Source organism: Carlito syrichta, unplaced genomic scaffold, assembly GCF_000164805.1.
Source record: "Carlito syrichta isolate Samal-C Ts95f unplaced genomic scaffold, Tarsius_syrichta-2.0.1 Scaffold289177, whole genome shotgun sequence".
Classification (NCBI taxonomy): domain Eukaryota; kingdom Metazoa; phylum Chordata; class Mammalia; order Primates; family Tarsiidae; genus Carlito; species Carlito syrichta.
The window spans coordinates 208,277-231,673 of record NW_007233273.1 but is presented as its reverse complement, the minus strand read 5'-3'; the positions used below and the strand labels follow the sequence as shown (position 1 = coordinate 231,673).

At 44.7% G+C, this 23,397-nt stretch overlaps 1 protein-coding gene across 1 annotated transcript; it reads left to right on the top strand.

The window, feature by feature from the left end:
• Positions 1-948: 948 nt before the first annotated feature.
• On the top strand, positions 949-22,065 carry ELSPBP1 (epididymal sperm binding protein 1). Its single transcript, XM_008054166.1, has 5 exons — positions 949-1,018; positions 7,455-7,592; positions 11,455-11,601; positions 17,035-17,193; positions 21,908-22,065. The coding sequence occupies exons 1-5, from the start codon at positions 949-951 to the stop codon at positions 22,063-22,065; spliced, it is 672 nt and encodes a 223-aa protein (XP_008052357.1).
• The last annotated feature ends 1,332 nt before the right edge of the window (positions 22,066-23,397 follow it).

Sequence of the window (23,397 nt, the reverse complement as noted above, 5' to 3'; positions counted from 1 at the left end):
CTGGTTGGATAACTTAGATTTATCCCAGAGGTTGAAAAGTGGCTTCTAATTCACTAAAAGACTAATGTTCCATAAATGAACCTATTAAAATACTGCAGGCACATCCAAATTCAAATAGGATTTCTTAATGCCGGTACCCAACTGCACTCCAGTCTGGGCGACAGAGTGAGACTCCAACTCAAAAAAAAAAAAAAACAACAGATGGTGGTGAGGATGCAGAAAAAAGGGAATGCTTCTACACTGTTGGTGGGAATGCAAACTAGTTCAACCTCTATGGAAAACAGTATGATGATTTCTAAAAGAACCAGAAATTGACCTTTCCTATGACTCAGCATTCCCCCTACTGGGAATATACCTGGAGGAACTCAAATCAATCTACAAAAAAGATACCTGCGCATGCATGTTTATTGCTGCACTATTCACAATAGCAAAAACATAGAACCAAATGTGCTGTTCATTGAAAGTAGACTGGATACAAAAAGAAAGTGGTACATATACATGGTGGAATATTATGCATCCATAAAAAAAGGACAAAATTATGGGCTTTGCAGCAACTTGGATGGATTTGGAGTCTATCATACTCAGTGATCTATCACAGAAACAAAGAACTGAGTACCACATGTTCTCACTCATAAGTGGACCCTGAACATTTATCATAATACTACAAGAAAGGGATTGGCAGTAGCGAGACGCTGCTGGGGACGGAGGGGGGCCCATAACATCAAAAAGAGTGCCTGATCCTAATCCAGGCCAAGTGAGGTCCAACAGGAGTCCCAAACTTCACTTATACATGGACCACTTATGTACCCAATCTTAACTTATTCCCCAAATCTTTAGAATAAACCACATAACTAAATGAACAAGTAAATAAACAAAAGAGAAAGGAGACCCACAGGAGTCAAATTTTTATCTTTTCTTTTTAATTACAGAGAAAAGAGGCCAGTCAAGATGAACCGATGGTCCAGTTACCTGTTGGGGTGGACAATCTTGCTCCTCTATTTCTACGAGATAAGTGGAAGTGAGTATACTTGACCACAATGGGGGAGGATTCAAAACCGGAAAGCAACGAATGGGCCAAAGTAAAGATTCCTGGAGCCACTCAGGGAAGAGACGGCTTAGTGGAAATCTTAGATGGACCTGGGGCCTGGGCCCTGGACCTGCCACTTCTTATCTCTGCAATCTTGGTCAAGCAATGTAAGCTCTCTGAAGTCAGCTCCCAGACTGTGAAAGAAAACTAATGGCATTTACCTCATGGGGCTATTTTGAAGATTAAATATAATAATGGACACTAGTATCTTTCATAATACACAACACACGATGGGGGGGGGGGGTGAATATTAATTTAATAGGTATTGACCAGGCACTGGGACTCATGCCTGTAATCCCAGCACTTTGGGAGGCCAAGGTGGGAGAATTGCTTTAGGAGTTCCAGACCAGCCTGAGCAACAAAGCGAGACCTGGTCTCTACAAAAAATTCACCAGGCATGGTGGCGCACACCTGTAGTCCTAGCAACTTGGGAGGTTGAGGCAGGAGGATCACTTGAGCCTGGGAGTTTGAGGACACAGTGAGACGAGGTTGTGCCACTGTGCTCTAGCCAGGGAGCCAGATCCTGTCTCTAAAAATGTTTTTTAAAAGGCATTGATTTTTGGTGTTAATTAACACTGAATGAAGCTGATTTTGGTGAACACACAGCCATCTTAGCCACGCAGGCGTACAAGTATTTTCCTAGGGAGAAGTTCTGGCTGTATAATTCCAATGAACTGAACCCTCAGGTCTCAGTCTGGACACTCTAATTATATCTTAATGAATCTGGGAATATAAATTAACCACTAAAAGACTATATAGTAAGCATGGGAACAGAACAAAGAGAGACCTTAAGTATGCATAGTTCACTCTCCACAATTAGTATCTTTTTCTGCCTGACAAATCCTTCTCCCTTAGATAAGGCTCAGAAAACATTCACATGTTCATGCACTTTGGTCCGAGGAAGTCCCTCTTCGATGATCACATTCTGTATTCCAGAGATTCCTATGTGGAGTCACTGGATGAGTGTTAGAGTCCATGAAAACCCAAATTTGTATTTTTTAAAAAAGTATGTATTTATCAGGGTAGTAAGAACAGCGATGGCAATCGAACAACTCCAAACTATCAGCCGTTTAACACAATAACCATTTTTTTCTCTTGCTCCTGCAAAGTCTAATGAGGGTGCACCCAGTCAACAAACAATGCACCACACGGTCATTCAGGGATCCAAGCTCCTTCCATTTTGGGACTTCACCGTCTTCTAGGGCTTCAGCGTCCTCTGAGGATTCTTTGCTTGTAGCTGATAGACAAAGAGGATATTGGAAAACAAAGTTTTTTGTTTGTTTTTGGCCAGGCTGGGAAGTAGCCTACATCACTTCCTTCTACTCCTATTGGCCAGAACTCATATGACAGCTGCAAGTGAGTCTGTGAGACGTTGTCTAGCAGGGCATTTGAGAGGAAAATGAAGCTGATTTTGGTGAACACGCAGCTGTCTTAGCCACAAGGGCACACGGGTATTTTTCTAGAGTTGTACTGGGTTCTCAAAAGAACTGACGAGTCCCTGTAAAAGGTTAAGAACCCACAGTTTACTTACACAAGGAACAGTGTGCTTGATGGAGTGTGAGATTTCCTAGCCATAATCTCATTTAGTCGTGCTTCCCTGAGATCACACCCACATTCCTGTATCCCCAAGTCCCCTCTGTGCATATTAACAGACACATTCACTCAATATATATTTTACTGAGCGATCCCTAAATTCCACGGACTGTGTTATAGATAAAGGATATAGCAATAAACAGAACTTAGGCCCTTTGCCCTGAGAGTTCACCATGAATGGGAGTGATAGACACACAAACACATTTTTAAAAATTGGTAAGTACATATATAGAGATTGGCTTTGAGAATCAGTGTGAGGAAGGATATGGACCCAAAGCTTTCATGCATCAGTAGCAGGGACTAAAGCTGGGAAGAGAGGAAAGTTATTCAGGGTAGGGTGAAGGGCAGGAGCAAAACCCCAAAGATGAGAAAGACCACGGGGGTAAGGTCAAGGGAATGTTAATCAGGGAGTGAGAACAGGCGGGTCAGCAGGGTGTGGATTATAGAGGATTGTAACCAGTTAAGAAGATTAGGCCATCTGCTGGATTACTTTGCAGATGGCTAATAGTATTCATTATGTGCTGATTCTTACTAACAGCTTCCAAAGATAACCTTAATTCCAGGACGGGGGGCATCTGTCCTCCCCCACAGCATGGTATCCCATACACTCAGTGGCGTCCATGATTGAGGAAAAGCATTGATGAGGATGATGATTATGGCGATGACAATGACGACGGTGACGATGATCATGATGATGATGAGGGTGATGACAATAATGATGACCTTGATGGCGATGGTGATGACAGTGACAATAATGGCGATGACAATAGTGACGACCTTGATGAGGAGGATGACGGTGACAATGATAGTGATGATGGTGATGACAAGGATGACCGTGACAAAGATGGTGGTGATGATGACAGTGACGGCGATGGCCATGACAATGAGGGTGATGATAATAATGATGACCTTGATGGCGAGGACAATTATGAGAGGACGACGATGACGGCTAATATTTGTGCAACAGCAGCCATGATCCAGATACTCTTCCAAGGACTTTCCAGATTTAAACTGTTTAAATTTCACAAAAACGAGACCAGACAGTTCAGAGAGACCCAGGTGGAAAACGCAACCATATTTAAGGACCCCTAATTGCCTCAACCCATTGGTGTGGCTCAAAGATGGAAGTCTGCCTTCTCTATGCTCTCCCAACCCACACCTCATTCCTGCCTTCTCTATGCTCTCCCAACCCACCACGACCCATGATAGATTACACAGGGTAAGAGTCTAATCCAGGACAAGGGCCAGGGCTGTAGGTTTTAGGTCTTGAAGACAAAGGCCATCTTTATTAGGGGATGACTAACTGTCGTAACAAACTCCAACCGTCAGTGGCTTAACTCAGTAGAGGTTCGTGTCAAACTCATATAACAGTCCAGTGGGGATTCTCAGCGGGAAACTTTTTCTGTTGTGATCCAGAGAACAGGATCCTTGTGCTTTGTGTCTCTAGCATTTCCCAGGGTCTCAGTGTTCTCTCTAGAGTCCTCTTTGCTGGAGTTTCTCAACCTCAGCTCTGTTGCATCTGGGGCTGATGGTGCTTTGTTCTGGGGAGTCCTCCTGTGCATTGCAGGGTGCTCAGCAACATCCCTGGTCTACCTGGTAGATGCCAGTAGCAGCCACTGGCCCTCTCCCCATGCCATCTGTAATAACCAAAGACGTCTCTAAACATCGTCTGGACTGGGCTCCATGGCTCGGCCTATAATCCCAGCACATGGAGAGGCTGAGGCGAGTGGATTGCCTGAGCCTGTGGGTTCAACACCAGCCGGGGCAACTTGGCGAGACCTCATCTCTACAATAAATAAATTAAAAAAAAAAAAATGAACTGGGCATGGTAGCACACGCCTGTAGTTCCGGCTACTTAGAAGGCAGAGGCATAAGGATCCCCCAAACCCCAGCAGGTCGATGCTGGGTTGACCGTGAGTGCGCCACTGCACTCCAGCCTGAGCAACACCGTGAGACTCTAACTCAAAATCCAAAAACCAAAAACCCAAAAAACGTTGTCTGGGAGTCATACTCGCCTCTCCTTCTCTATTGAGAACCACTACTCTGTATTCAGTTGTCAGGCAGAGGGAGAAAAGAGCATGGTGGATTGCTTGGAACCTCTTTGGAGCCAGGAGGTGGAGAACATCATTGCCACCCACAATCTATTGCTCACACGCAAGTCACCTGGCAGAGTATCTCACTTGTAGCGCTCCACTGTGATATCTTTGAGGGAGGGAAGGAAGGAGGAAGATGAAGGAGTTGACGGCAAGGAGAGAAGCTGTGGTTCTGGACAAGCAGATGAGAAAGGCGAGTTCTTATCCAAGTTCTGCTCAAAAAAAAGCCTTCACTTCAATTATTCCTTAGCCTACCAGGGCCTTCATATAATGAGGAGTTTGGGATAGAAGAGCATTTCATGCCACTGCACTCCAATCTGGGCGACAGAGTGAGACCTTAAAAAAAGCCTCTTGGCCAGGCTCGCTGGCTCAGCCTGTCATCCCAGCACTTTGGGAGGCCGAGGCGAGTGGATTGCCTGAGCCCGCAGGTTTGAGACCTGCCTGGGCAACCTGACAAGACCTCGTCTCTACAATAAAATAAAAAATAGCCGGGCGTGGTAGCATGTGTCTGTAGTTCCGACTACTTGGAAGGCTGAGGCAGAAGGATGGCTGGAGCCCAGAAGGTCGACACTGGGGTAGCTGTGAGTGTGCGTGCCACTGTGCTCCAGCCTGGGCAAAGGAGTGAGACACCAACTCAACAAACAAACAAACAAAAAACCTCCTGCTTCCAGCACTTGTACCTGCAGGCCAGACAAAAAAACAAAAAAACAAAAAACCGGACAAAATAAGTTCGGAAAATGGCACATGAAATAAAGTTGAATGTGTTGCAGGAACCATCAGTCTTGAGTGTTCTTGAATGTTGAGAAAAAAAGGCATAGGGGAGGCAATTCTATATATTTTACACTTCCATTCTCATTTGCATATTAATTCTTCTGATGAGTCTTTCATGCAATGAACCTGTTTAACTTTATTTCGTGTGGCATTTTCCGAACTTATTTTGTCAGTATTTCTTTTTTTTAAGGTCTCACTCTGTCGCCCAGGTTGGAGTGCAGTGGCATGATCACAACTCACTGCAGCCTCGACCTCCTGGGCTCAGGCGATCCTCCCACCTCAGCCTTCCAAGTAGCTGGGATTACAGGCACTTGCCACCACACCCTGCTAATTTTTTAATTTTTTTATAGACAGGAGAGCTCGGCCTCGCTATGTTGCCCAGGCTGGTCTTGAACTCCTGGGCTCAAGCAATCTTCCCACCTTGGCCTCCCAAAGTGCTGAGATTACAGGTGCGAGCCACTGTGCCTGGCTAGTTGTTTCTTGAGTAAGTCACTATTCTAGGTTCTGTGGATACTTTGGCAAAAGACAAAGTTTCCATCCTCATACGAATAAAAAGATCAAAGGTTGTGTTTCCTAAACTTTACCCATCCAAGGGTCAACCCTCACGTTTGCACTCACCAGCGCCATTATTTACCCAACACTTTTCTTTAAATTTGCTCACTTTTCTTCACTTTCCTAGTTCCATTTTAAGAGAATGGTTAACATCAGTATTATAATATAAAAAAAATGCTGCTTGCCATAAATAGGAATTACAACTAAAAATAAACACTGTGCTATGAAAACAAAATCCCATTATTAAGTCCTACTAGATACTATTGTCCGAATAAGGCTTTGAGCCAGAGTCCTGCCCTCTTTTTTTTTTTTTTTTTGTTAAAAGGGGGAGATTATTAAGTATTAGAGATGTGGTAGAGAGATACTAGTATTAAATTAGAGCTTTCTCTTTTTGTGTAATCAGAAGGACTGAAAGGGCCATTCCAAAAGGATTTATTTTTCTAGTCTGTGTTTCAAAATTATTTAATGGGTGTCTCTATGTAACCCGATGTGAACTTGTGGTTCGTCAAACATACCTTAGGTGACATTAGTGGTGCCCATTCTATAGCCCGAGAAACAGAGGTCTAGAAACAGTATGTGCGGGTTGCCTTCCTTGTGCACAAAACTCTTCTTTGCGTACGAAACTCTTGGTCCAAACATAAACTGGGCACGCTCTCACATGCCATTAGGAAGCTGAATGCTAAGCCTGACTACCAGGAAAACTCTCAGTCCTTTTGGGCTGCTAGAACAACATGCCATAGACACAACAGAATAGCTTAGACACAACAGAAATTCATTCCTCTCAGTTCTGGAGGCCGTGCGATCCAAGATTGAGGCACCAGCATATTCCGTTTCTGATGAGGGCCCGTTTCCTGGTTCATAGAGGGCAACTTCTCGCTGTATTCTCACCTTGTGGAAAGGGCTAGCTAGCGCTCTGGGGTCTCTTTTTTGTTCTTTATTTTTATGTTTTTTAGAGATCAGGTCTCACTCTCTTGCAATGGTTTGATCATAGCTCACTGGAGCTTCAACCTCCTGGCCTCAAGCAATCCTCCTGCCTCAGCCTCTTACGTAGCTGGGACTATAGGCGCTCACTGCCATTCCTGGATCACTTTAAATTTTTAGAAAACTTCTTGTAGAAATAGAGACTTGCTATGCTGCCCAGGCTGGAGAGGACCTCTGTGATCAAGGCTCTATTCTCAATCCATGAGGACTCTGCCCTCATGATCTTATCACCTCCCAAAGTCCCCACCTCTTAATACCGTCACTGTAGGGATCGGGATTCGAACCTATGAATTTTGGGGGAACAGAAAGCAAGAGCCAAACCAAGACTCATCCTTTGCTCATTCATGGTGACTGTCCCCTCCCGTTCTGTCCTTCAGATACGAAAGAGGCATGCGTCTTTCCCTTTATCTACAAGGGGTCTGTTTACTTCTCTTGCACCAGAACCAACAGCTTCTCCCCTTGGTGTGCAACCAGAGCCGTGTACAATGGCAGATGGAAACACTGCACGACTGAAGGTGAGTGGGATTATGCTGGCCCTGTCAGCGGGCTTCTGGACAGGGTGGATTACAATAAAGGGTGTGTGGCTGTATACGACAGGATCATATTTTTGCAGACAAATTATAATCTGTATGTGTGCATTAAAAGTACTCTGGGAGACCAGACACTGAATGCTAAGAATGGGAAATAATGTTAATAATGATCATGATAAGAATGATACTCTCACACCTGGTGCGGTGACTCAAGCCTGTAATCCCAGAACTTTGGGAAGCGGAGGTGTGAGGATTGCCCGAGCCCAGGGGATTGAGACCAGCCTGGGCAACTTGGCAAGACTTGTCTCTATAAAAAAAAAAATCAGAAAATTAGCCAGGCATGGTGGCGTGCACCTGAGAGGCTAAGATGGAAGGATTGCTTGAGCCCAGCCGGTTAAGGCTGCGGGAGCAGTGATTGTGTCACTGCACTCCAGTCTGGGCGACAGAGTGAGACTCCTACTCAAAAAATGTATACATATAGTGCTCTCTGGATGAGAGATAAATAATAATATTATCATATAATATTGTAAGACCAGTTGACCAAATGGAACCATCATATTCTTTGTCTCACTTAATTTTCTAAATTAATAAGGAGAAAAAGACCCTCAAAGTGTAAGAAAGAAGGGATTTGAGAGATTCGGTTTACTTTTTTCCCAAAACCAAAGGCATTTTTGATAATTATATGATTTTTGGATCTTCTGTAATTTAATTTGTTTTAGCCAGTAACCTAGTGTCAGGCAGTTACATTGTTCTTGTGAGTATCCAGGTTTGGAATATTTAGGATTTACTTTTCCTCGTATCATTGTTTTTGAGTCTCTTAGATCAAATGCCCTCCCTTTTATAATAAACATACTACAATGTCCCTTTCACTATCCTGAAATGAAATGTACAAATAATGTCACTTATCCATAGTTATAATTTCAAAATAGATCAACACAATTCCTTAGCTGTAATACAAGACAGAAATAAAACGAAGGAAATGTATAAAAAAGTAATAGGCATGCATGGCCATAACTAACCTAAAAGGCATTAAAAAGTAGCTTGAGGTTTACATCTCAAAGCAGAATCTCTTTGATTACAGGAGCTAAACATGATGACAAAAAGTGCCCCCACACATTGAAAGGAAACAAAACTTAGGGGCAGTATCACCTCTGCTGAAAACCACCACTCCAGTTCAGGATTAACTGCTTGAAGCTAAATGAGAAATAGAAATTTTCTTTTTTTTTCCCCCTGAATTCTGGAAGAAAGGTCCCCATGATATGCTTAAGACATACAAAAGGTGGCAAAATGATGCTAAAAGTGTGTACACCTAGAGGTGTTAGGTTCCCATGATATCATTGTTTTGAACAGATTGAGAAATTGAACAACCTCCTTTCTGATGAACCCTCCTTCAGTCAAATCACCCAGGGCCCCTGTTTAGATGAAGTCTTGCCTTTTGAATCTCTTCCCCTGAGTTTTGGTCTCTGAACCAAGAACTGCTCTTTGAAACCATAACTGGCAGTTTTCTCACCACCTCAGTGGGTAGATGAGCTTCACATGTATTTCTAAAGACAGCCGGGCAGGATGCTTCTCCTCAGTGAGATCAGAAATGCATATCTGTATGACAATGCCTGAGATGTTAGTTTAAGATATGTACATATGACATATGTCACTTATGAAACGTATCTTGAATTAACATCTCTGGGCATATATACACATATAAACATATTTTACATATATCCTATATATTAATCTATAAATATTACTTAATATAGTAACACAATACATTAAATAATATTTAATTTATTAACTATATCAATATATGTGATATATATTAAATATACTAGTATGTTCTGATATATTAATATATTTGATATATCATGTTTAGACATTAAACATATATTAGCATATAAATAAATTAATATAAATTTTATATCAATATAAAAATATATAAATTAACATATATTAATATATAATATAAAATTAAGTATATTAACACTTATATTTGTGTATGATATTTAAATATATGTATATATTAAGTATATTAATATACTTATAATAATTAAAGATATTTATATGTATAAATCTAAATACATAGAAATATAATCCATGCAGAGGTTTTTCAATTTTTATTTTTATTGCCAATTGGCATACTTTCTCGGTAAGGATGAAGTGCCACAATACACAAACCAGAAAAATAGGAGTCACCCCTGAGTTTTCTTTCCCTCCCACCTTATATCTAATCCACCGCCTTCAAAGTAGACTCCAACTCTAGCCTCTTCCCACTCCTTAAACCACCTCATCTCTCTGCCGTAATAATTTGCTAACTGGTCCCCCCAAGACCTTTCTCACTCATGTCCAATCTTTTCCTTTCACAACTGCCTGAGAGAACTTTTTAGAATGTGAAGTCAGAGAATGCAACTCCCCTGCTCATCCCCTCCATGGCTCACCAGGACACTTGGGAGAAAGCCCTCGCCTTGGTCTGCGGTCTCTACGTGACCTTGTCCCTCTCTCTCCTCACTTCTGCCACTTCCTTCTTTGCCTACTGAGCTCTGGTATGGTGGTCACCATGCGGTTTCTTGAATATTCCAAACTTCTTCCTGTCTTTGAACTCTTTATACTTTTATTCTTTCTACTTGAGACTCGCTTCCCCTCAGATTTTTGTATGGCTGGCTTCTCCTTGTCACCTGTTTAAAGAAGCCCTCCCTCACCGGTTCACTTATGTGAGGCCCCTCATCACTCCCAAATGATCCCAATTCCCTCAGTATGTGTGAATAATTCTACCCACCACAAGATATACTGTCTGAAACTGCATTATCAACTTGTGCTGGGAAACTCAGTTCGTGTATCTAAGTTGCAATAAGGCACCAGCATCCCAATGACAACTTTACTATATTTGATTTCACTGAGATTTTCCCCAGTAATCTCAGCATTTTTTCTGTAGATCAAGTTCTTGACTCCCTCTGTTGATCATAAACCAACAAGATTATTTATCTTGACTTTATCACTATGGGTCCAATGGTGATTTTAATCATTTTGCTCTTAAGACACTATGTGATGTACATTAAGTTTGTTTGTTTGACAGATGGGGCCATCATGGGTTGAGATTGGGAACCCCTCGGAGAAGCTCTGAGGATGAAAGGATAGTTGGTCCTTGAACAACACAAGAATTCTTCTCTTCTCTTCTCCTTTATTTTCTTCTCTCTTCTTTTCTTTTTTTGAGTTGGGTCTCACTCTGTTGCCCAGGTTGGAGTGTGGTAGCACTATCATGGTATACCATGGCCTTGACCCCCACCATGCAGTTGAAAATTTGTGTATAACTTTTGGCTTTCCCCGAACTTAACTATGAATTGCCTGGTATTGACTGGAAGTCTCACCGATAACCTAAACAGTCAATCAACCCATAAATATCGAACGCCGTACTCCTATACTGAAGTAAGTTAGAGAAAAGAAAATCATAGGAAGAGAACATATATTTACGGTTCATTAAGTGGATCATCATAAAGCCCCCATCCTTGTTATCTTCACATTGGATAGGCTGAGGAGGAGGAGGAGGAAGAGGAGGGTCTTGCAGAGGCAGAAGAGGTGGAGGGGGTGCAAATTCACAGTAGCACACTTGGTGTGACTTTTACTGAAAAAAATCCGCATACCTGTGGACCCTCGCGGTTCAAACCCATGTTGCTCCGGGATCGACAGTGTGTCGAGGAGGCGAATGCCTGATACCACGAACTCACCAGGTATCTTCCAAACCTGATGATGGGCCTGTGCTTCGATGGGTGATTGGTTGATGGAGTGGTTGGTGATTAAGAGACTCTGTCCTGTGAATGATGGGAGGAAGCTGAGCCACTCATGACTCCGTTTTGAACAGATTACCCACGATGTGTCTTCCCCTTCGTCTATCGAGGAGAGTCCTACGACAGCTGCATTACGGAGGGCAGCCTCTTTGGGAGGCTGTGGTGCTCGGTCACCTCCAGCTTTGATGAGATACATCAGTGGAAATTCTGCGAAACCAATGGTGAGCCCCAGGAGCAAAGGCGGGTGTGTGATGAGAAGGAGAGGGGACAGGGAATGTCCTTCTGAGGAGAGGCAGGGCACCACGGAGGGCAGAGCCGCCAGGGGAAGGACTTCTAAGTGTCTGCTCAGAGAGTACGCTGTGACAACCAGACAGACGGGGATGTCTCGAGGCCACGTTCTCCCAGTCCCCAACACCAGCATGCAAAAGCAGATGTTCTGAGAACTGAAATGATTGTCACCAACTGACCAGGTTCTTGCACCCCCACTGCCCAGAGAGTCAGTTCACTGAGACAGCAGCTGTCACAGTATAGAAAGAGTTTAATGATCTCTGGGCAGCCATGCAGAAGATGGGAGCTATTTTCCCAATCTGTCTCTCCAAGAATTTTTAGGTTTGGGTTTTTGAAGATAATCTGGCAGGCGGGCGGGGTAGGGAAAGGGCACTGCTGATTGCTTGGGGGTGACGTCATGGGGATGCCAAAACTGTTTTTGTGTGCAAAGCCATGAAAGTCAGGATCAGTCAAATTAAATTCTCAGCACAGGTCACGGAGCAGGGTGGGGCCAACTGGTCTGAAACTATCAAAGAGGCTTGACAACAGTCATTGGGGAAGTTACAAGTCTTGTGATCCCAGTAACCTGCTGCCAAGCAGTATGCCATGTGGAGAAGAAAACTAGGGGGACCAAGGCTGGTGACCCTGCACCTCTGCCTGTGACTTTACAGAAAGGTGTGTGGGAGGACATCAGTTCTCCGGGTACCCCCAGGGTGGTCACAGGACCTCAGGCTCATTGTTCAAGGGAAAATAAGTTCATCAGTCTTGGGGGCAGCTTTGGGGGAAGGGCGGGAGGTCTGTGATGATGATCAATGGTGAGTGGCTGCTCTCGCTGAAGCCACAATGTGTGAGCACCATGCCGGAAGGCAAACTCAGACACAGAATGTAAAACCACAGGTTAACTGGCACCTGCAACTTTGCGGGACTTGGGTCTTTTCCACAGCTTTTACCCTGTGCCCCCATTAAGTTTAAACATCTATTAAGTTTATATAGGTGTTTTCACTATGAGCCGTAGTCTTGACATTGGTTTCGAGTACTTCTGTTTCTAGAACTGACAATAGCCAGATTCACCCAAGGACAGACCCTACTGCATTTCAATGCAGTGTAACATCTAATTTCTTTTCTCTTCTCTTCTTCTTTTCTTTTTTCTCTTCTCTCTTTCTTTCTTTTTTGAGTTGAGGTCTTGCTCTGTTGCCCAGGCTGCAGTGGGATAGCACGATCACAGCTCACCGCAGCCCGGACCTCCTGGGCTCAGGCAAATCCTCCTGCCTCAGCCTCCCAAGTAGCTGGGACAACAGGCGTACGCCACCCCACCTGACTAGTTTGTTAATTTTTTTTTTGTAGAGTTGAGGCCTCACTATGTTGCTCAGGCTGGTCTTGAATTCCTGGACTCGAGCAAGACTCCCGCCTCAGCTTCCCAAAGTGCTAGCATTACAGGTGTGAGCCACCATGCCCGGCCAACATCTAATCTTAATTCTACACCTAATCCTAACTGAATAATGACCACCATTCATTTCATGTCCTCTTTGTTCTAGACTTTAGTCCAGGAGATTTGTATGTAATATCCCACTGAATCTTTCCAGGGCAGCACTAGGAGATGCCATCCCCCCGTCCCTAAGAACTTCCCAAGGCCACACTCCTAGGCTATGTCAGAGTTAGAATTTGAATTCAAGTTCATATGACTCAAAAGCCCATGCTCTCTCATTAAGCACTTTTGCCTAATTTATTTTTAGAGACAGAAATGCATGCGAAACACTTTTCCATGGGCATACTTATTCTTGCATAAAATCTTTATCTTTTCTCTTTACACTCAAAACATCCTAATTTCATCTAAACCTCAATTTTATTCTAGCCCTGGCCACCCAACACTCATGTTCTCAACTCTAAACCAGCCTTATTCTTAGATTCCAACATAACTGTGTCCTAATGCTTAATCTAATTTTTCATCCAAGTCCAACTCTTTCTCTGTCTCCACTTTTGGCTCTAAATTCTATCATTCATACATCCATAGCCTTAGCGATTTTTTAAACCCTAGATCAAATAGATGAGTTGAAAAAAACACGTTTGTTGGTAATAAAACACCGTGTATAGTGCTAAGTCCATTTTAAATCTTGTCGTAAATTAACTCTAATCTAAACTTTGTTTATTTATTTTTTAATTCTTATTTTTTTTGAGTTGGAGTCTCACTCTGTCGCCCAGACTGGAGTGCAGTGGCTGCTCCCGGTCACTGCAGCCTTGACCTGCTGGGCTCCAGCAATCCTTCCGCCCCAGCCTTCCAGGTAGCTGGAACTACAGGCACGCGCTACCACGCCCGGCTAATTTTTTGATTTATTGTAGAGATGAGGTCTCGCCAAGTTGCCCAGGTGGGTCTCGAACCCGCAGGCTCAGGCAATCCACTCACCTCAGCCTCCCAAAGCACTAACTTCTGTTTATTTTTAACAGTATCCAGGTTCCTCAGACCCAATTCTGATGGAGTAACAGATTAATATTTGCATAAACCACCAAACAAATGCCCAAGAAAAGGTCCCTTGAGCTCTGGCTCCCGCCTTGGGAAAGTTGTTGATTCTCTTGGTCACTTTCATTGTCTGCAAAATAAGGACACTAGGCAGAACTTCACATTGCTTTTGTAAAAAGACTGGGGTTCACTTTCATGCAGGATCTATCACGGTGCTATCCCAGGCACCTAAGAAGTGTGATCTCAGTCGGGCATGGTGGCTCACACCTGTCATCCCAGCACTTTGGGAGGCAGAGGTGAGAGGAGTGCCTGAGCCCAAGGGTTTGAGACCAGTCTGGGTAACTTGGAGAGACCTTGTCTCTACAATAAATAAATAAATAATTGGCCAGGTGTGGTGGCACATGCCTGTAGTTCCAGCTACTTGGAAGGCTGAGGCAGAAGGATCACCTGAACCCAGCAGGTGGAGGCTGCAGTGGCCGTGAGCGTGTCACTGCACTCCAGCCTGGGTGACAGAGTGAGACTCTGACTCAAAAAAAAGAAAAAAAAAAAAAGAAGTATGTGAGTTCTTCTCTTCTGCTGCCATCTGAACCCCGAACCCCAAAGGGGGCTTTGAAGAGAGAATTGGGTTAGAATTCTGCTGCTGCCTTTACTGGTTGTGTGATCTTGCACATGTTAGATAATAAAAATGATAATGATCATCATACAGTGAATTTTCAGTAAGCGTTTGCTCTGTGCCAGGCAGTGTGCTGTTCCTCAGAACAATCCCTTTGAGGTAAATCTGATTATTAGCACTGTTTTACAGATGTGAAAACTGAAGTTATTAGAAGCTGAGCTGTGATTTGATAGAAAGTTAACCTTCAGAATGTGGGCTTTCTTTATTGTTAGAGACAGGGTCTTACTCTAAGCTGTAATGTAATAGAAGTGTAACCTTCAGAATTTGGGCATTATTATTATTATTATTATTATTATTATTATTATTATTTAGAGATGGAGTCTCACTCTGTTGCCCAGACTGGAGTGCAGGGGTGTGATCAAAATTCACCACAGCCTCGAACTCCTGGGCTCAAGTGATCCTCCCACCTCAGTCTCCTGAGTAGCTGGGACTGTAGTTATATACCACCACACTCAGCTAACTTGTAAGTCTTTTCGTAGAGATAGGATCTTGCTTGAACTCCTGGCTTCAAGTGATGCTTTTGAACAGCCTTCCAAAGTGCTGGGATTACAGGTGTGAGCCACAACACCCGGCCAGAATTTGTACTTTTAATCACTAGTCATCAGTGCTTCCGAACCCCAATCCTTCAGTCAAATTATGGCTTCCCCTAAAACACTACAACAAAAGCCTGTTAATTAGGCAAGACTGAATTTATTGCTAACCAAAGTAAGGGAGATTACTGCTTTGACAGAATCTTAGTATCTTGGAGCAGGAATGGCAAAGTCGAGATATGGATGAGGTCTTGGAGTCTGGCTGAAGGTGAGTCTTTTTTTTTGAGTCAGAGTCTCACTCTGTCACCCAGGCTGGAGTGCAGTGGCACGTTCACAGCCACCGCAGCCTCCACCTGCTGGGCTCAGGTGATCCTTCCGCCTCAGCCTTCCAAGAAGTTGAAACTACAGGCATGCACCATCACGCCTGGCTAACTTTTCTTGATTCATTGTAGAGACGAGGTCTCGCCAAGTTGCCCGGGCTGGTCTCGAACCCGCGGGCTCAGGCAATCCTCTCACCTCGGCCTCCCAAAGTGCTGGGATTACAGGTGTGAGCCACTGTGCCTGGCCGAAGGTGAGTGTTTCATTGTGGGGTTGTGATTTGGATTGGGTAAGGATCATGATATTATAGTTTAGGGTTGTTGATCTCAACAAGGTGAAATTACTGAGGGCAGGGTTTCACAGAGTCTTGAAGAGTTCACAGTGTTTTGATGCAATCTGCTGAAAAAGTTGAACAGTCTGGTGTGAATTTAAATAGCTTTTCAGAAAGTTTCTGGGATAAACAATAAAGTTATTTGCAACTTTTATCTTCCTGGGCAATAATTTCCTAGATTAGTTGAGTCAAGTTGATGATGACTGAAAAACAACCGTCACGTAGTGTAGACAGTAAGCTATGCAAGTGTGGATGGTTTTGGTTCTCACTTATTTATAAAATGGAAATAATAGGCCAGGTTCAGTGGCTCCACCAGGAATTCCAGCACTTTGGGAGGCCAAGGCGAGTGGATTGCCTGAACCCATGGGTTCGAGACCAGCCTGGGCAACTTGGCGAGACCTCGTCTCTACAATAAAAATAAAAATAAAAAATTAGCCGGGTGTGATAGCACATACCTGTGGTTCCAGCTACTTGACTCTAACACCCAAGAGAGGTGCCAATATAAAATTTTCCTTTTTATAGGGGCAGCCATGAGTGTGCCACTGCACTCCAGCCTGGTCGACAAAGTGAGACTCCAACTTGAAAAAAATAGAAATAATAGCATCACCCAGAAGTTGCTTGGAAGGTTCAGTTGTACAGGAAGTCCCCTACATATGAACCTTCAAGTTGCAAACTTTAAAAGATGTGAACGTGTGTTTGCGTGTCCAATCACATAAGTGAGTTCACGTGTCTGGCATATATTGTCACATGTGTGCCACCTCTACAAGAGTGTTGTGCTTTTGAGGATTGTATTGAGTACAGTAGTGCGGTATCTTTATTTCAAGCCCAAGATGTGTAAAAGCCGTAGTGATGCAGCTGGTACTGTCTAGCTGATGATGCTACTTGGGTACTTAGGCTACTTTGTTGAACCTACGAACACATGGGGATTATGAATGCGCTCTCAGAGTGGAACTCATTTGTTTGTAGGGGACTTACTGAATTGCCTTTCATGAGATAAGGGGTGGAGCATAGTGTGTATGTGGTCAACAGAAACCCTTGTCATCTCTTCTTGACCTGTAACCTTTCCACCATCCTTTTCAGAGTATGGGGGAAATTCTTTCAGCAAGCCCTGCATCTTCCCCTCCATCCACAGGGATAGCATGGTCTTTGAATGCCTTGAAGATGAAAGCAACAAGCTCTGGTGCCCGACCACAGAGAACATGGACAAGGATGGAAAGTGGAGTCTCTGTGCGGACACCAGTAATCTGGGGAAGGGCATGGGTGGGCACGGGTGGATTCTTTCATTTATTCACTCAACAAACAGTTACAGAAGCCCTACGGTGTGCCAGACCCAGTGTTGGGCACTGGGGATCTGGTGATGATCAGGCAGAGAGGGTCCTGCCCTCATGAGCAAATAGCATCAATGATGTGATACCCAGACAGGCTCTAACACCCAAGAGAGAGGTGCCAATAGAAAATTTTCCTTTTTTTTTGAGCCAGAATCTCATTCTGTCACCCATGCTGGAGTGCAGTGGCACACTCACAGCCACCGCAGCCTCGACCTCTGGGCTTAGGCAATCCTTCCTCCTCAGCCTTCCAAGTAGCTGGAACTGCAGATGCACGCCACCATGCCTGGCTAGTTTTTTTTTGTGTGTGTGTGTGTGATGTATTGTGGAGACAAGCTCTCACCAAGTTGCCCAGGCTGGTCTTGAACCCCCGGGCTCAGGGGCTCACTTGAACCCCTCCAGGCTCCCAAAGTGCTGGGATTACAGTAAAATTTTCAACATGTTAAATACCTGACTCTTTGATGAATGTAGGGTAAGAACATGCCGGGGTTTTAAACAAAACCATGTTCTGAGGGAGCCAGAAGGATACTAAAGCCAGTTCAAAGGAGATTACAAAAAGTACATATGGTCAGTGAAGAAAAGAATACTGAGTTGAAGAAAGATTGCTACATTTGGTACAAAATCTATGAACATCTAAGGGGTGGTCGAACCTTCCAGGTTAGGTTAGGGGCAGAGGTTTACACCTGTAATCCTAGCACTTTGGGGGGCCAAGGTGGGAGGATTGCCTGAGCCCAAGGGTTCAAGACCAACCTAGGCCACATAGCGAGACCTTGTCTCTCCAAAGAAACAAAAAAATCAGCTTGTAGGTCGGGCTTGGTGGCTCAGCCTGTAATCCCAGTGCTTTGGGAGGCCAAGGCGAGTGGATTGCCTGAGCCCGCGGGTTCAAGACCCTCCCGGGCAACTTGGTGAGACCTTGTCGCCACAATAATAATAAAAAAAAATTACCTGTAGTTCCGACTACTTGGAAGGCTGAGGCGGAAGGATCGCCGGAGCCCAGCAGGTCGAGGCTGTGGTCGCCGGGAGCGTGCCACTGCACTTCAGTCTGGGCCACGGAGTAAGACACCAACTCAGAAAAAAAAATTAGCTTGTAATCCCATCTATTTGGGAGTCTGTGGTGGGAGGATCGCCTAAGTCCAGGAGGTCGAGGTTGTGGGGAGTCTAGCCTGGGTGACAGGGTGAGACCCCTACTAAAAACAAAACAAAACAAAAAGCTTTGAAGTCTTGTCTACCAGATAGAAATTATTTGCATCTATTGAACTAAAATCATTCACAACCTGTTAATCTTCTACAAGTTACATCTAAATGTATCAGAGCCTAGATCTCCAGTCAATGGCAAATAGTAAGTCAAACAGTGGTGGCTGGGATCTGAAAATCCACCTCTAGACCAAAGCATGACCAATGCCTGTCCTTATGCAGCCCCTAATCCAAGAACAGTTTTTATAATTTTTTTAGTTGGGATCTCACTCTGATGCCCAGACTGCAGTGCAGTGGCACAATTATGGCTCACCACAGCCTCAACCTCCTGGGCTCAGGTGATCCTCCCACCTCAGCCTCCCAGGTAGCTGGGACTACAGGTGTATGCAGTCATGCCCTGCTAATTTTTAAAAAATGTTTTGTAGAGACGAGGTCTTGTTATATTGTCCAGGCTGGAGGTTTCACATTGTTATATGGATGGAAAAAAAAATAAAAATAAAAATAATTTGTGACTGTTAAAAATTATATGAAATTCAAATTTCAAAGTCCATATACAAAATTGTATTGAAACACAGTCACTCCCATTCACTTGTGGATGTCTAATAGCTGCTTTCTGGTTAAGTAGTTGTGTCAGAGACACAGAGGCTGTATTATGCACACAGCCAAAAATATTTACAGAAAAAAGTTTTTTGACTCTGAGTTAGAATATCAGATGACCATAGGGATGTGATAGATATTGTTCTAGGATAGCATAGAAAGGTCATGTGGTGATCTTTTGGTCTTATTTCAAAGTCTGATTAGTTTTTGTTAACAAAAGATAGCAAATTTAGAGCCAGGCGCAGTGGCTTACATCTGGAATCCCAATACTTTGGAGGTTGAGGCAGGAGGATTGCTTGAGCCCAGGAATTTGAGACCAGCCCAGGCAACACAGCAAGACCTCTTCTCTACTAAAAATCAGAACATTAGCTGGACGTGGTGGTGCACGCTTGTAGTCCCAGCTACTTGTGAGGCTGAGGCTGGAAGATTACCTGAGCCCAGGAGGTCAAGCCTGCAATGAGCCATGAGGGTGCCACGGCACTCCAGCCTGGGCGACTGAGTGAGAACCTCAAACAACAACAACAACATCAACAACAACAACAAAGATAGCAAGTCTAGTCTGGTGAGGTGATCAGGGAAGAAGCCCCAGAGAAGAAAGACGTAACTCTGGCAATGTGTCTTCACAGTTCTCTTGTTAGATGATCAGCGGGTCCTGGTCTGGTATCCTTTTGTCCAGGAACAAGGCTCTTCCTTCACACCTCCACTTCCTTGTAAATTATGTGAGTTTCCAACCCCTATTTGGGGGTCTCAGACACCAGGTTACTCACTTCAGTGAGCTGGAGGTGAGAGGGTATCACGCTGGAAGTTGATTCCCACTATCCAAGGCATTTATGTGTCTATAAGTCACTGCAAATACCAGCTTAGTGAGTCCTGAACCATGACCATTATTCCTAGTGGGATCTGCAGAGCTGGGTCCCTGCCAGCCTCTGGTCACAGCATTGCTGTCAGTTGATCCATGCTTCACCTTGTTTTATGCGTGTTTCTGTCTTAAAGACACCTCATTTAATATATATATAAGGTCCAACAATTAAATTCATGAACTCACCGTGGAAAAGGTGCTCCTTACCTTATTGCTAAATATCACTACAGTTACTACCTCCAAAGTACTCCCCTCGGGAAGCCATGCACCAACACCAATGCCCAGTCCACCTGTCAAAGCAATTTTGGAACTCTTTTTCTGCAGTGGCCATCAGAACTATCGTCGTATTGCCCCTGATGTCCTGAATGTCATCAAATGTCTTCCATTCAGTATTTCCTTTTTCTTTGGGTAAAGAAAAAAGTCACTGGAGGCCAGATCAGATGAGTAGGGAGGGTGTTCCAATATAGTTATTTGAATGGTAAGTGCACAGTGGCAAGTTTGTGACCTTAATTGCCAGACCTGAACAAATGACAATCACAACTCTGATGACAATTCCAGAAAAAGAATTCCAAAATTGCTTCGATGGGGAGACTAGGCACTGGTGTTGGTGCACAACTTCCCAAGGGGCGTACTTTGGAAGTGACGGTAATGATATCCAGCAATGAGGTATGGAGCACTTTTTTCTAGGATGGTTTGGGAACCTAATTGTCGGACCTCATATTGTTGATTTGTTCACATCAACAGCACTTAAATCTCACCTGAAAGAAGCTTCTCTCAAAACACAGATTGCCTCCATAAGTCTCATTCCAACCTTTTTGTGCTTAGAAACGCAGACAGCACTTCACTACACTGGTGCCATTTTATTATTTGAGTCGGGGGTCTCTCTCTGTTGCCCAGGCTGGAGTGCAGTGGCATGATCATGGCTCACTACAGCCTTGACCTCCTGGGCTCAGGTGATCCTTCTGCCTCAGCCTCCTGAGTAGCTGTCACTACAGGCACTCACCACCACTCCCGGCTATTTTTATTTTTTGTAGCGACAGGGGTCTCACTATGTTGCCCAGGCTGGTCTTGGGGCAAATCCTCTGTTCTCTCCCCGGTCTTCCTGGTGACAGGATGTCCTTCTTCCCCTGTCCTCCTTCCCCACTCTATTCTCCTTTTGTATCCCTCCATCTTTTTCCAAGTCCTAATCTCAGATGGCTTCTGACGGAAGCAAACCCAGTCATGCAATGTTCTTCCCACATTTGGGTGTAGGTCAGAATTTACCTACAATGCCCCAAATGCCCCAAATGCACCACCAGGGGCAGCATTTACCCGATTTTTGAATCTGGGGTGGGCTCTGAAGCCCAAGCCTCCACTATAGTGTGAAGACCCCTGAAATAATCTTTGTCTAGCCAGGCATGGTGGCTCATACCTGTCATCCCAGCGCTTTGGGTGGCCGAAGCAGGAGGATCGTTTGAGTCCTGGAGTTTGAGACCAGCCTGGGCAACACAATGAGACCTCCTCTCTACAAGACATTTTAAAAAATGAGCCAGGCCTGGTGGTGTGTTCCTGTAGTCCCAGCTACTTGGGAGGCTGAGGCGGAAGGATCACTTGCACCCAGGAGTTCAAGACCAACCTGGGCAACATAGCGAGACACTGTCTCTACAAGAAATAAAAAAATTAGTGGACCTGGTGGCATGCCTGTAGTCCCAGCTACTCAGGACGCCAAGGGAGGAGGATTGCTTGAGTCCAGGAGTTCGAGACCAGCCTGGGCAACATAGCGAGATTTTGTCTCTACAAGAAGTAAAAAAATTAACCAGGCGTAGTGGCTTGCCTCTGTAGTCCCAGCTACTCAGGAGGCTGAGGTGGAAGGAAGGATTGCCCAAGCCCAGGAGGTCGAGGCTGTGGTGAACCACAATGACGCCACTACGCTACAACCTGGGTGACAGAGTGAGTAACAAACAGAAAGACCTCTGTGTTGTCCCCTTCCTCTCCCTAGGAATTTCCTCCTTGTCTCCTGGCTTCCCCTGCCGCTTCCCATTCAACTATAAAAACAAGAATTATTTCAACTGCATCAGAACAGGATCAGAGGGGAATTTTCCATGGTGTGCAACGTCCTACAACTATGACAAAGATCACACCTGGGTGTACTGTTGATACTGAGGTAAGAGCAGGGACCAACCTGGTCGTGTCATTGATGGGAAAGGGAGAGAGACTGGGCTCCTCACCGATGTGAGATCTGTCTCACCCAGCATGTCTGACTAGTTCAGGTTCCTGGCACGGTGGGCTCTCCTTTCCAAAGATACGGTGGAGCGGGGGTGGGAGGAGGCTGGAATAACGTCCCAAATTAGAAAGCTGGAAGAAATTGGGATTTCTCTGGCTAGTGGGGGTGGGGTGGGGGGCAGGGTGGGGTGGGCAAACTTTCTCAGGCTCAGAAAAGTGTCATTTCAAGTTTCAAGTCTGGGAGGCCTAGGGTGTGAAACGTTAGGAAAGTGGAATTTCTTAAACTGGAGCGTGATATGAAAAGATAGCCAGGCGTGGCGGCTCATGCTTGCATCCCAACACTATGGGAGGTTGAGGAGAAAGGATTGCTTGAGCCCAGGAGTTTGAGACCAGCCTGGGCAACATAGCGAGACCTCATCTCTACAAAAGATTTTTAAAAATCAACCAGGCATGATGGTGTGCTCCTGTAGTCCCAGCTACTCGGGAGGTTGAGGTGGGAGGGTTGCTTGAGCCAGGAGTTGGAGGCTGCGGTGAGCCATGACCGTTTCACTGCACTCCAGTCTGGGTGACAGAGTGAGACCCTAACTCCAAAGGGGGGAGGGGGGAGAGAAAAAAGAGAAAGAAAAGAAAAGGCAATCTAGAGAAGGGAATAACCTAGACTTCTCTGGTCCCCAGAAGCCATGGTACCATATTGTTGACCCATTACCCCCATTGCTGAGTAGCCGGTCAAGGAAAAACATGGGGTTTACTTCTCTTCCTCCACCATGTGGGCCCCTTCCCCCAACTCAGCACATGAATCACCAGTGACCTACGCGGGACCAGCTTTCTCTCTCCTTCTCCTGGCCTTTTCCTTCTGGCTTTCCATGTGGGCTAGGCTTGGTATTCTCTGGCCTATAGCAACGCCCTCCAGACCACTAGGGTCAGCTGACCTCGTTGCTCTGTGACTCCTGGAATCTAAGAGGAAAGAAGAGCTCTTTCATCCCGTGTGTGGACAAAACTCCCCTACTCCTCCCCTCAGGGTGGAAAACTCTGGTGGTTCCAGCAATATTTTGTCCTTACGATGCACGTGGCTTACAAATGACACCAAATCCGTGACCCTTCCTGAATGTACCAGCAATATTTTGTCCTTACGATGCACGTAACTTACAAATGACACCAAATTCGTGACCCTTCCTGAAGATACCAGCAATATTTTGTCCTCACGATGCATGTGGCTTACAAATGACACCGAATTAGTGACCCTTCCTGAATGTTGGCTTAGCAATG